The following is a 12,212-nucleotide window of genomic DNA, read 5'->3' on the forward strand; positions in this document are numbered from 1 at the left end:
CTGGCTGGCTGGCTGGGCAGAAAGGTGTGGCTGAATACGTTGGGCTCTTCAAACGAGCTGTGGCGTAGCCATGTCAAGTTACAGGACAGGGAGTGATCACCTATGCTTTGTAACCCCCTTGTCATTGGTTAAATAGCAATGCGTATTTCATAAAATTTATAGCCTCCATTTTGATGTTTATGTCTTATAAACGATGAGGGCAATCAAGCTTCATCACGAACCCCACGGTAGTGGCCATCTCTTCCAACGGGCTCTACTACCAGCAAGACGTTCAAGTGACTCGACATCATATCCGTTTCTGGAGAAGAGATCCATGAGCCTGCGCCAGGCCCGGTCCGTTACCTTTCCTGTCCGTTGTCCACCCGCCTCCAGCAGCATGCAAGCGACCTGGTACGACTCCGCTACAGTCCTCCTGTGGCTCCCGCGAAGGAAGATCTCCATTTGCGTCTCGACCGACACGTTGTAGTACAGCCTGTCCAACGGCGTCATGCCTTCCGAGTCCTCGGCGTTGGGATCCGCACCGTGAACTATCAGAGACGGCACGACTTCGGGCGGGCTGATGTGCAGCGGCTTGCAGATCAGCGGCCCGCTTCCGTCTGCAGTTCTCTCGCGGAAAGATGTCCAGATGGTCATCGGCGCATTGGGATCCTGCCCAAGTTCTAGAAAGCGAATGATGATGTCTATGGACTTGTTCCGTATGTTTCTCGGTGGAGTCGTGGCCACATAAGTGACCAGCTCAGAAAATGCTTCTCTTTCGCTGTCGATTCTGTAGCCGTTTTCTAGGATTAGTCGGACAAGCTCAGCGCCTTCGGTAGATCGGGAGATTGGTATTTTGCCATGGTTCTTTTTTCGCCAGAAGAGCCAGAGAGCTAGCGAAATCAAGGATTCTTGGTTGCGTCTGTCGCAGTTGAGCAAGAATCCTGGGTCCAGCTTGATCGATTCTCGGAAGTACAGACGAAGGCCTGCTAACGAGGCATAGCCAAGAGGGCTCTTCACGCTTGTTGACCACTTGCTGGCGATATCTGTATACCTTTCTGGTGGGATACTGTTCAGAAATACTCTCATGCTCCTGCCGGTAGTCTTCTCTGACATTCTGGCATAATACATGATCGAGGTCTCAATCTCGAAAGTCCCGGTCGGACCCCGAGTCCCTCGTTCCTCAACGTGATCGCGTTGCGACAAAAGCCACTTGAACAAGAAAGAATGTCCGTTTTCAAAGGTGGCCTTGGCCTCGGTTTCGAGGACGAGAGCGCTGAAGTTGGGTCGGCCAACGAATTCCTTGACAGTCTGATGCAAAAGCTCAGCGTGGCCTCCCCGAATCTGCACGAGACCTTGTGCGTGATTTCTTATTTGAGTTGCTGCATACTCCTTGCATAATGGCCCTCTCAGTACCTGCAATCTCTCCGATTCCGAAACTGCCTCTGCATAAGTCGAACATCGGGAACACTCGACTGCACCTATGAGTTCAGGCCCGCTCAAGGGATATATGGATCGAGCTGTGATTTCTAGCATGGCGTAAAGAGTCCAACGAGATGTGATCGGCGTCCTTCGGACGATTTCTGCGTAGTAGTCGCTTAGCTCATCGGGTAGAGATTGTAGGAGTCGTTCCAAGTCCTCCTCACTGCATCCTGAGTTGGCGGCGCTAGCAAGGTCGCTTGCTACCAATTTGACCCACAGAAATACACCCTTAGACCGGTTGACGACGTGCGATATCAAGTCTTCCATACGGATAGATATATCAATGGAAAGTTTAGCGTCCATCGCCCCGAGACAATAACGGCGGATATCACCCTTGGTGAAGTCTTGAATCGTGAGGCTCACGTAGTCCGTGAAACGGGTCGTGAATGCAGTCCAAGGGCGGCTAGAGAAGCATAACTTCAGATGTGTTAAGGATGTGTTATCTCTGTTCACGAGACTTTCGACGAAGTTGCCGATGAATTCAGGCCGCCCATGATATTCGTCTAACGCATCCATGAAGAGTAAAATTCTCAACCTGAATCGCTGTTGGTTCAAAATCATGTTGAAGGCTTCTTCCAACATAAGAGTGGACCAATCCGGGAACACAAGCTCTCCGGAATCATCTTGTTTGATAAGGCAACCAAGGATCTGGCTGACCTTTGGGATTTGTTCCAGAACCTGGCTAAGAATACTTCTGAGTAATCCATCGAAGGACTTCTGCTCTGGTGAGCCGCGATGATGGAAGAAGAATCCTGCAAACACTTCATCGCCTGGGTTTCTGAAATCGTGGAGAAGTTCGCGGGTTCGATGATCGTTGAATATGTACTTCATGAGAGTAGACTTCCCTGCATGACGGTCAGAGACTTTCAATGCGGTTTCTCTCCGATAAAGCTGAGTTTTGCGACACCAGATTCTCAGGGGACCTGTCTTAGGATTGAGAGAGAAATCAAGCGTATTTACCTGATCCAGGGCTGCCATTGATCCAAAATGCTCCTTCTCCAACCTCCAACCAGTGGACAAAGCCACTTTCTGGCTTGTCAAATATCCAGTCGAACGTATTGCGGAAATGTGGTTCAATCTCATTCATGCGACTGTCTCGCGCCGGCGCTTTTAGTGAACGAAGTAAGACTGAAATCGGCTATTGTTAGTTGGGGACTGGTTGTTTATCTTGAGTTCGAGCCTACCATCTAATAGTTTTCTATCGCTTGGCTGAGCTGAACTACTGAGTGTGGAATCTCGACCCAGTGGAAGCTTGGGTAATCTCATCCGGCTAGAGGTCGAACTATTTGGATGGCTTTCATTCGCCTCGCTAGAAGCAACGCGGTCAGGTGGGATGTTGCAGATCTGAGCAATCTTTCCCACAACAACATTGTAATCTTCATGATTTCGAGAAAACTTGACGATATTGGAATGGTTTTCATTGAGTGGAAATGTCAGGCTTTCATCTGATTCTAGTAAACCCCGTGTGGCGGATTGGGGCGTAACAAGAATCACATCAGCGCCCGCCACAAATTTACCATCATCATTTAGCTATCCAAAATCAGCTCCAGGCATTTCGTCCCTAGGAGGAGTATACTCACTACTAAGGTGGGCGATGTGCACGTTTCATAGCCCCAGAACATTCTCATCTTCTGTAGGAAGGAAATGCCATTGAATTGTGATTCGAGGCGTTGCAGCCACGGCGAATCGTGGGATAAATCATCTACCAATGGCTCGTTGGGATTCCCCTTGGCCATTGATCGAAACGATGACTGCTCCATACCGAAGTTCGGCACCCCGAAGAAGATACCTCCAGTAATACGGATGGCCATATCGCCATCGCCCCTGTTGGCAAGTGCCACAATGGCGCGCTTGAGGACGAGTCCTCCAAGGCTATGAGCCAGGAACACGAGTGGCTTTGCGCTCAACGAAGTCCATCCACTGGATTCCAAATGGCTAATGAGTTGCGACGCGAGATCATCGATACTCTGGAATGATCTGCTTCTAGGCAATGGCGTCTCGTAACCATAAACGACTGGCCTGAGCTGAGGCAGATCAAAGGGTAATTCGTCTCTGATCCACATGAGTGTTTTGTCGCTCTTTTTGGGCTGCCATGACCCGAATGGGTGACTTGAGAGCCCCGAGAGTGAGATGCAGCTTTGCGCAACGGCGTCAGTTGTGTTCAATATCAAGAATCGGGTGACTTACTCGAAACTGTGCTCCGAAGTTGGGTCGCGAAGCGGTGTTAGCCCACGAAAATGAGTATCTAATATCAGAGGCTTTTCAAGTCCCATCACTGTGATTTGCCATTCGTCTTCTTCTTTATGTTGCTCGGTTAGAGGAGGAGGTGAGTCAAACATGAGTGTGGCCGTTTTAGTTGGTCGCCAGGGACTCAGGCTCGTCGCCAATGAATATATGTGTATGTCATCGACTCGTATACCGCCTAGACCTTTGCTGAGAAAGACCAGCGTTTGGGACTCCGTAGCATCGCGGGGTAGTTGCCGCAGCCTGAACACTTTGGGCTTCCGATCGCTGTTCATAATGCCGACTGGTCGACAATGTCAGTTGAATCGCCGGGTGCGTGCGCATTCGGATACGGTATCGCAAGTATCATGGCGCCACACTATGCTCGTAGAGTAGTATCGCGACCGTCAAGCAGCTGGTGATGATGAATGATGCCAGACCTGTGGGAGAGCCTGGCAGGGCATAATGCGGCGGTTCTGCATATTCACATGACCTTAGTATTAGCGAACCAATGATATCCTGACTTTCGCGGCAGAGTATGATCAGCCCCGCGTCCTCAGCAACTCCAAATTGCACTATTACTTACCTGTAACGTTAAAATATAGCCTGCCATAATTACACCTAGGGCATTGGATTGAACAAGTGCCTTAAAACTGAACACATGAGTTGTTGTACACATTCGCGGGCATGTTTGCGCTGGAATGCTTTACTATATTAATGCGCTATGTATACTGAGGCGCCTAGAGGCCAGTGCATGATATTGGTCATGTACATGCCTATGAAAAGTCCCAGCTGCTCTGATGCATCGTGAGGCTCTGAGCCCATTCTCCTGCCTGAGACCCATACTTCCTTCTCAACTCCATGTATGCAGCCAACGTGATAGGCATGGCCGTTAAACTCGACCTTAGCAAGAGAGAACGTGTCAGTCCCAGCTCTTGGGCATTCGGCAGCGGGAAGAATCCCTCAGGCTGGTTAGTCCCGTAGAAATCGAATTTCGTGTCGGATAGATAGCCAGGGAATTCAAGTCTAAGCCGCTCGTCCACTGTCTTGCTGTCCCAGAAAACCCATGCCTCGGCCCTGATTCTTGACACAAGGGGCATCATCGTGACCCGTTGAACATGATCCCGTTCCAAGCCGGGGATATGTTGTGGGCTTTGCCCATCCTCTAGTTCAATCCCCCACTCCTCCTCGTGCATGTGTGCCTCGTTCACAGCATCCTCTTCATTCGGGACCATTATGTGACGGAGCCAGCATAGGTAGCCATTATTGTACAAGCGGTCGTTGTATCGAAACCACACTCCATCGACATCTGCTAATTCGTCTTTCTCAGCTGCGACTTGCCGAACCATGCTGGTATTGTATCGTAGCCAAGGCGTATTCAGCTTCAGAAAATCCCATATGATGTGGCACAGGCGACTGCGGTAATCTGTAGCTTTGATCTGGGGCAGCAGACGACGTAGATTCTGAAGCAAATTTGAATCTTCAAGATGGTGTACGTGGGTCAACCAGTCGAGTCCCATCGACGTCATGGCCGCAAGGACTTTGGAATCAACTGTTTCATCGTTTAACCAATGCAGAGACAGGTTGTGTCTGTAGGTTGCTGTGTACGCCGCATAAATAGTGGGCCATGCCTCGCCGACGTCTCGGGCATGACGTCTGAGGTCTTGCAGATACGAGGCTCTAATGCGGCTTAGTCTCCTCTGGTGGTATAAGTAGACAAAGTTGAAGGCGCACATAACCTCCTCAACTTCCCAAGGGCTTCGGGATGACTCCAGATTCTTTGTCAGAGCTTCTTTATCCTGCTGTCTTGGGTCCCCGTGAGCGCAATGGCCCGACCTTAGGAAGGTGTTAGATCCGAACATGAGATTTATCCTCTGCCTATCGCTGGGAAACAACGGCGACGTAGGGTGCTGATAGAATGCTTTGCAATATAGTTGAAATCGTAAGAACCCTCTTTGAATTCTCCGAAATTCGTTCTCGGAGCAAAATTGACGCCCATCGGTGGTTGGATGGAAGTGATCGAGTGGTAAGTCGTGAGCTGGAGACTGCGCGAGCGTTCTCGTCCAGTTGTGGATCCAGAAGCCTACCGTCTGGGCCAGCTGCCACAAGCAGGTGTACTCTTTGACGGCAACCTCTCGAAAATCATCTCTCCAGGGTATAGAATCCTTATTAGCCAGCCGTAACTGGCACAGTTCTTGGGTTTGATATTTGTCGAAGAACAATATCATGCTCTCCTGAAACTCCTGGCGAGAACTATAATCCGTTGACCGGGGGCAACGAACAATGGCAAGCGCGTCCTTCAGGTTGACAGCAAACAGCCGCGACGCCATGGTTCGAAGCGATGTGTGCCAGCAACCCTCGAAGTATTTGTTGAACTCTCGGCAAGCCAGTCTAAAGTTGCAGATGCTTCGCGGTTCGCCAATCTCAATGATGATAATGATACTTATTTCGGGCGGCATTTTTGTCAAACTCAGCAGCCTAAACCTTGCGAAAACTGAGTTATCCGGTGGCATAGCTGCAAGGCAATTTGTTCGTTGTTGTACCAACCGAGCCTCCATTCTGATCACAGCAAGGACTGAGGCTTGAATGGTAATTGTTGAAGATATAGTAAGGTACTTGAGGGTTTCTGTATATGTTTGAAGGCAAAGAAGCGCTCTGGGTTGAGCGGATGTATCTTCTCGGTTTGAGAGGAGTCCCTAGAATGACAGACTGTTGAACGATTTTGTCTGTTACTTCTGAGGCGCCCAGCATGATGAGAGTGGTGGGTTTACGTCCTTTTGACCACGGCGTGCAGCTGTCTCCGAAACACCAGAGCCTGGTATGCCACACACGAACTTAAAATACACGAGCAGAATGCGCAGCAAATGGAAAATCGTAGATAGCGCTGGTTCCACTCGTAACTTTGCACAAACTCGACACCCGACTGTGCGTGTTATTTTTCGCAAGCCGTGATAGAGATGAAGTAAATGACAGGTAAAATGGCTTGGTGATTGCTACAGAAAGTATGGAAGTGCATCCTTCATAGACCGTTTATCCCTATCGTCCACTTGGTCATTTCATATAAAGGGTGTGTCGTTACTTTTATACAGTCGCTGAGAAATACAAGCTGGACGACCTCATAAAGCAAACAGTTATACAAGGATGAAAATTAACCTTTGGCTCATGCGAAGGATGTAATTAGCAGAAAAGACCAGACTACTGCATGGCTGGGTAACTACACTAGGAAACGGGGTTACCAAGTCTCGAAGCATCAAGACAGTATACCATCCTATGTAGTCTCCGTGGGCATAGGTTGTGTAGCAAATCAGACAGCGACTAAAGCAGTAGACTTGACCAGAACAGGCTAACCTGGCTAACAGAGACACTGGTGACTTAGCGCCCTCCTCCCCCAGAGCGCGGGATCTGGGGGGCAATTGACAGGGGTTCAGTGCTCCCCCGCATTTTGTCTCCCTTGTTCCGAACCCACGGCTTCAGGGATCCATCTGTCGGCACCACACCGACGGCTACCAGGTATCTCACTGGCGTGAGCCGCACCGCATTGTTTTCAGCTCCCGGCTAACTTCGGTAAACTCCCTCTCATCTTGCATCGTTTTACCAAGACATTGACTTCGCCGACCTCTTTCCAAGGTGCTAGCGACTTGTATTACTGCTGAGCTGTGGACTTGGAGTAGTGAGCAGCTAATCGGTTACAACTTACGGACAACGTCATCCCCCGCCATGTCCGGAGCCACCTCGCGACTCAAGACCTTACTGGGGCATCTCACTTCAGCGGCCACAACGCCGCCGGCTGAGTATGTTCACAGCCACCATATTCATCAGTTGTCCCCTACTTTCTTTCTGGAACGGGCTGCGGCCATTGAACCTGATGCTCCAGCCATCTACCACGTAACGGCGAACAACAAGATCCTGAGGAGATCTTACATTGAGTTCGCAGACCGCGCACGGGGACTTGCGTACTTCCTTCTAAAGCGCGGCTTCAAAAGGGTTGGAATTCTGGCCACTAACACACCAGCATTCCTGGAATCAATCTTTGGTATCATTGCGGCTCGTGGCGTGGTTGTCCCAGTCAACTACCGGTAAGATATCCCTCGTGTTGACCGGATGCCTGCTTTCGCTCACCGAGAATGGATCGTCAGTTTAAAACCGGATGACATCACCTACATCTTCGACTTTGCAGAGGTTGATTCCATTATCGTAGATCAGGAATACGAGCCTCTACTAGAAGACTTTAAAAAGTCACACCCCAATGTCACCTTCATCATAGACACTGTGCGTATCATGGATTGTGAGCCAGTTACATGCGAGAGCTAACTTTCGTAGGATACTGATGCCACCGAAGGCCAGCTGTGTGGCCCGTTTGATGAAGCAATTCTAGAAGGCCTTCAGTACGACACCTCCCAAGGAAGTAAGGGATGGGCCGGATTGCACTCGCAGTGCTCAAACGAGGATGATATGCTAGCTATTCCCTTCACCTCCGGTACAACATCTCGCCCGAAAGGCGTCATCTACACCCATAGGGGAGCGTATCTTGCAAGCTTAGCAAATATCATCGAATCTGGCCTAAACTATAATAATGGGAGATGTAGGTATCTCTGGACGCTACCAATGTAAGTTGATCTACAGTCCCCGATATGGCAACGGTGTCGCTCAATCAATCGTAGGTTCCATGCAATGGGCTGGACATTCCCGTAAGTTTCTGGCCCCAATCAAACCTTACAGGCATCTTACTAAAGAGGTGTAGCTGGTCTATAACCGCGGTGCGAGGAACGCATTACTGTCTCAGAAAGATTGACTACCCTCTGATTTGGAAGCTGCTCAAGGAAGAGAAGATCACGCACTTCAATGCGGCTCCTACAGTGAATACCCTCCTGTGTGCCTCAAAGGAGGCCGAGAAGCTCCCAGAACCCGTAAGGGTGACTGTAGCAGCAAGCCCACCGACTGCGCACCTGTTCCAGCAAATGACGGATCTCAATCTGCACCCAGTACATGTCTATGGTCTGACAGAGACTTATGGGCCGATCACCAAAGGGTATCCGATGCCTGAATGGGACGCTCTCCCGCTGAACGAGAAATATGGGAAAATGGCGCGCCAAGGACACGGATTCGTCACAAGTCTGCCGATAAGGATAATCAAGCCAGATCAACCTGATGGTGTACTGATTGACGTGACCAAGGATGGCAAGGAAATTGGAGAAATCGTATTTATCGGCAACATCTGTGCCAAGGGCTATTACAAGGACGCGGAGGCCACGCGCAAACTTTTCCTTGGTGGTGTACTGCATTCCGGAGACTTGGCAGTGTGGCATCCGGACGGAAGTGCTCAAATACAGGACCGGGCTAAAGACATCATCATCTCAGGAGGCGAGAATATCTCGTCTGTCGCCCTCGAGAGCATGCTGGTGCAGCACCCCGATGTCCTGGAGGCTGGAGTCGTCGCGGTGCCTGACTCGCACTGGGGAGAACGCCCAAAGGCATACCTGACTGTCAAGGAAGGGAAAAGGCTAGAGCCGCAAGACATGATCAACTGGGCCAAAAACAACAGCTCGATCAGCAAGTTCATGGTGCCGCGAGAGGTTGAAGTTGTGGATGAGCTCCCCAAGACAAGCACTGGAAAGATTCAGAAGAATGTTCTGAGGGAGTGGTCTAAAAAGGGCAGGAAAGAGTGATTGCGTGATCATCATGGCGGGTGGGTAGACGAGCCACTGGTAATGAGCACCTTGATAATAAGCTTTACGAGTGGCACATAGATAATGGAAACCGCTACAGACATCTTATGCAATTTATGGCCAAACCTTGCCAAGACGGAGACTTCAGGCTTGGGCTCATTTATGACCGATTACTTGATGCGATGGTAAAGTACAACATTCAACAGATTTCTTATGAGTATAGAGGTGGCACACAAAAGTATAATCAAGATTGATTCCCCGCCCGTACTATACGTTTACGTTTAGGAGGAAATACTAAAACCTGCTGACGGCGGAGTTTGGAGCATAAACTCCTCAAGCCCCTCAGCTAATCAAATCGAAGCTGTGCTGGTTCTGCGTTGACAGGGATTGTGCTCCGCTAACAACGTCATGTGTAGCACACTGTTGCCTGCCATTCAAGACATTGCGGAGACAGGACTTCTCTTCTCTTAATTGCAGCCATCAAATTGTTTTTGAACCGTATGATTACTAGAATTGCTGAATTTACGTTGAGCTCACAAACCTCTCGATTGACAACACCATCGTAAAGCACCTCGGCTAGCGCTGTAGATCCACCACCATGGCATCAGAATTGGCACCCCGACTGCTCCTCGCAGCGACCATCCGGATCGTGCTCGTCTTCTTCGGCATCTTTGCCCTTGTCAACGCCGGATCGTACATTGGTCCATTCCGGGACTTCAGTGGTGTCTATGCGGCCACAGTCGCCGCATGGATCACGGTTACTTGGAACATCATTGCCGTCTCGGCTGCCGCCGTCCACCCGTACCTCCAGCGGTTTGCCGACAGGCTGCCCTTCCCCATCAAGGTCACGGTCCGTGGCAAGACCATTCTGTCATACGGCGACTCCGATGAGAACGGCGATGGCCTGATGGCGCCCCTCGTGGGCAAGATCTCCCTAGCCGTAATCGATATCATCCTAGCTTCTCTCCTCCTGGCTTTCATGCTCATGTCTCGCGACTACACCCTGGAGTGTGACCACTTGGGCTGCCTTGGAAGAGATTTGCGCGTCCAAAAATGGATCCTCAACTCCTGGTTGACGGTGGTTATCTTTGAGTATGCGCTGGCAGTCGTGCAGCTATTTGAGGCTTTCGGCCTATGGTACAACCGCCGTTATATGAGCAAGAGAGGTCACATTAGCTTGGCATGAAGTGCATCTATGTTGTCGCTTTTCCAGAGTTGGGTCCGGGCAGGTTGGGCACAAACGCAAGACGCGTGGGGGGTGTCTAAAGGGGCAGGAAAGCGCGCAATTTCATTTCAAAAGAAGGGCAAGGATTCTCTTCACAACTGCATGAGCTTGTAATGATATCACATCATTTCTTAGCGTGTAATTACGACACAGTACGATTATTGTCTACAGCATAGATGATCAATACCAAGTCGGACGTAAGATAATGTATACTTTTTGCATTTTGTCGAAGCACTGTAGCTTTGCTTGAGTTTAGCTTGTTAGGTAGCTTCTACCGTGAGTGTCGTCAATCTCCGTTATGGTCTTTTAAACAACGAAGAAATTATCTCGGTTGAGGCACAGTTCCGAGGGGTTAATAATGGTACTGACTCCTATGAATCCACTGCATTTTTCTTGCCGCCATGTGTTTTGTGGCCTACTGCTGGTGGGCCTAACAAGTCTTGCCAGTTTCGAAGTTATATTAGACCTTGGGCTGATTGCCGACTGTTCAAGGATGAGGTTGTTCATATGGTGCCCGGTAGTTGAGCACCCGAAATGATAAGCTCCAAAGCAATTGTATACTTCGTCCTCCGGCTTGTGGGGCTGTTTTATCACACGATTAAGCAAACAATGAGCAAGCAAGCAAACCTGTAGTAGCGCATATCGACCTGGCGAAGACATCAAGCGCCGGTTTGATCATACATTGACCATTGCTTGATTTTATTGATGAAGCTCTCTCCGTTTCTGGTCGTGTGAATATATATGCTTCATAATTAAAAATGGATAGTCTCTTTGATACAGTGACTTGAGCCTTGATTCACACGGGCAGTGTGCAAATATTCGATTCCAGGGACATTAGCACAGATCAGTCGCGGCGTGATTCACTTATGCCTAATTTCCATAAGAAGGCAGTGGGAAATCTACGGCCCTCCACTCTAACTCTATCCCAGACAACATATACATTTCCGACACTGAACCACACAAAGACAACAACAACAACAACAACAACCATGAGTACAAGTGTTAGCTGGGGCGGTATGGGAGGCGGTACCTCCGGCGGCGGCGGTGGAGGCCAGAAAAGTGGCAGTGGAAGCGGAAATGGAAGTGGGAGTGGAAGTGGAAGCAGCGGTGGGAGTGGTGGCAACAACGGCGGAGATAAAGGCAATAGTGGGAGCAGCGGCGGCGGAGACCAACCGCAGACTTACCAGATCCAGGTCGATATCAGCGACCCCTGCCCACCTGAAGCCAGAGATGATGATAAAGGCTGGGACTCGGACGGTTACTACACGAACCATGACTACAAGTATAGCAAGTAAAATGAAGATTGAGCTCGCATGAACCTTTTTTTTTTAAAAAAAAAGGGCTCGTTGCAAAGTCAAATGGAGGTCGACAAAGGGGCTTAGCATTACTGAGTATAGTAATGAGTGGTGCCGATCCACCACAGGGCATCAATAAGGTGCTCAAATATACTAGCAAAACAGTGTGTTCTTACGGTAATAGCAACTGAGTTTGATACGGTGCCCGCACTACGCCTACATGTGTTCACAGCGACAGTACTTGAATAGACTCTATTAATTGATTGTTTCCAACTTCGAACCGATTTTCACGTAGTAGAGATTAGCTGTCGATGACGACGGGGATGTATACAATTTTTCTGCTGC

At 49.6% G+C, this 12,212-nt stretch overlaps 5 protein-coding genes across 5 annotated transcripts; 3 read left to right on the forward strand and 2 right to left on the reverse strand.

Annotated features, from left to right (window-relative positions):
- Positions 1-213: 213 nt before the first annotated feature.
- On the reverse strand, positions 214-3,977 carry JN550_011781 (uncharacterized protein; the record flags this gene model as incomplete). The annotated part of the gene is made up of 5 exons (XM_049310184.1): positions 214-2,303; positions 2,419-2,586; positions 2,643-2,988; positions 3,039-3,594; positions 3,646-3,977. 5 exons carry the CDS (start codon positions 3,975-3,977, stop codon positions 214-216), a joined length of 3,492 nt encoding a protein of 1,163 aa, XP_049166280.1.
- A 480-nt stretch (positions 3,978-4,457) lies between these two features.
- JN550_011782 (uncharacterized protein) lies at positions 4,458-6,140 on the reverse strand (the record flags this gene model as incomplete). The annotated part of the gene is made up of 1 exon (XM_049310185.1): positions 4,458-6,140. One exon carries the CDS (start codon positions 6,138-6,140, stop codon positions 4,458-4,460), a length of 1,683 nt encoding a protein of 560 aa, XP_049166281.1.
- Positions 6,141-7,398: 1,258 nt separating this feature from the next.
- On the forward strand, positions 7,399-9,347 carry JN550_011783 (uncharacterized protein; the record flags this gene model as incomplete). Its single annotated transcript, XM_049310186.1, has 5 exons — positions 7,399-7,757; positions 7,818-7,950; positions 8,002-8,288; positions 8,343-8,369; positions 8,423-9,347. 5 exons carry the CDS (start codon positions 7,399-7,401, stop codon positions 9,345-9,347), a joined length of 1,731 nt encoding a protein of 576 aa, XP_049166282.1.
- Positions 9,348-9,945: 598 nt separating this feature from the next.
- Positions 9,946-10,533, forward strand: JN550_011784 (uncharacterized protein; the record flags this gene model as incomplete). The annotated part of the gene is made up of 1 exon (XM_049310187.1): positions 9,946-10,533. One exon carries the CDS (start codon positions 9,946-9,948, stop codon positions 10,531-10,533), a length of 588 nt encoding a protein of 195 aa, XP_049166283.1.
- A 1,028-nt stretch (positions 10,534-11,561) lies between these two features.
- On the forward strand, positions 11,562-11,867 carry JN550_011785 (uncharacterized protein; the record flags this gene model as incomplete). Its single annotated transcript, XM_049310188.1, has 1 exon — positions 11,562-11,867. One exon carries the CDS (start codon positions 11,562-11,564, stop codon positions 11,865-11,867), a length of 306 nt encoding a protein of 101 aa, XP_049166284.1.
- Positions 11,868-12,212: the final 345 nt, after the last annotated feature.

The sequence above is a fragment of the Neoarthrinium moseri genome (genome assembly GCF_022829205.1).
Source record: "Neoarthrinium moseri strain CBS 164.80 chromosome Unknown scaffold73_Wmoseri_CBS_16480, whole genome shotgun sequence".
Classification (NCBI taxonomy): domain Eukaryota; kingdom Fungi; phylum Ascomycota; class Sordariomycetes; order Amphisphaeriales; family Apiosporaceae; genus Neoarthrinium; species Neoarthrinium moseri.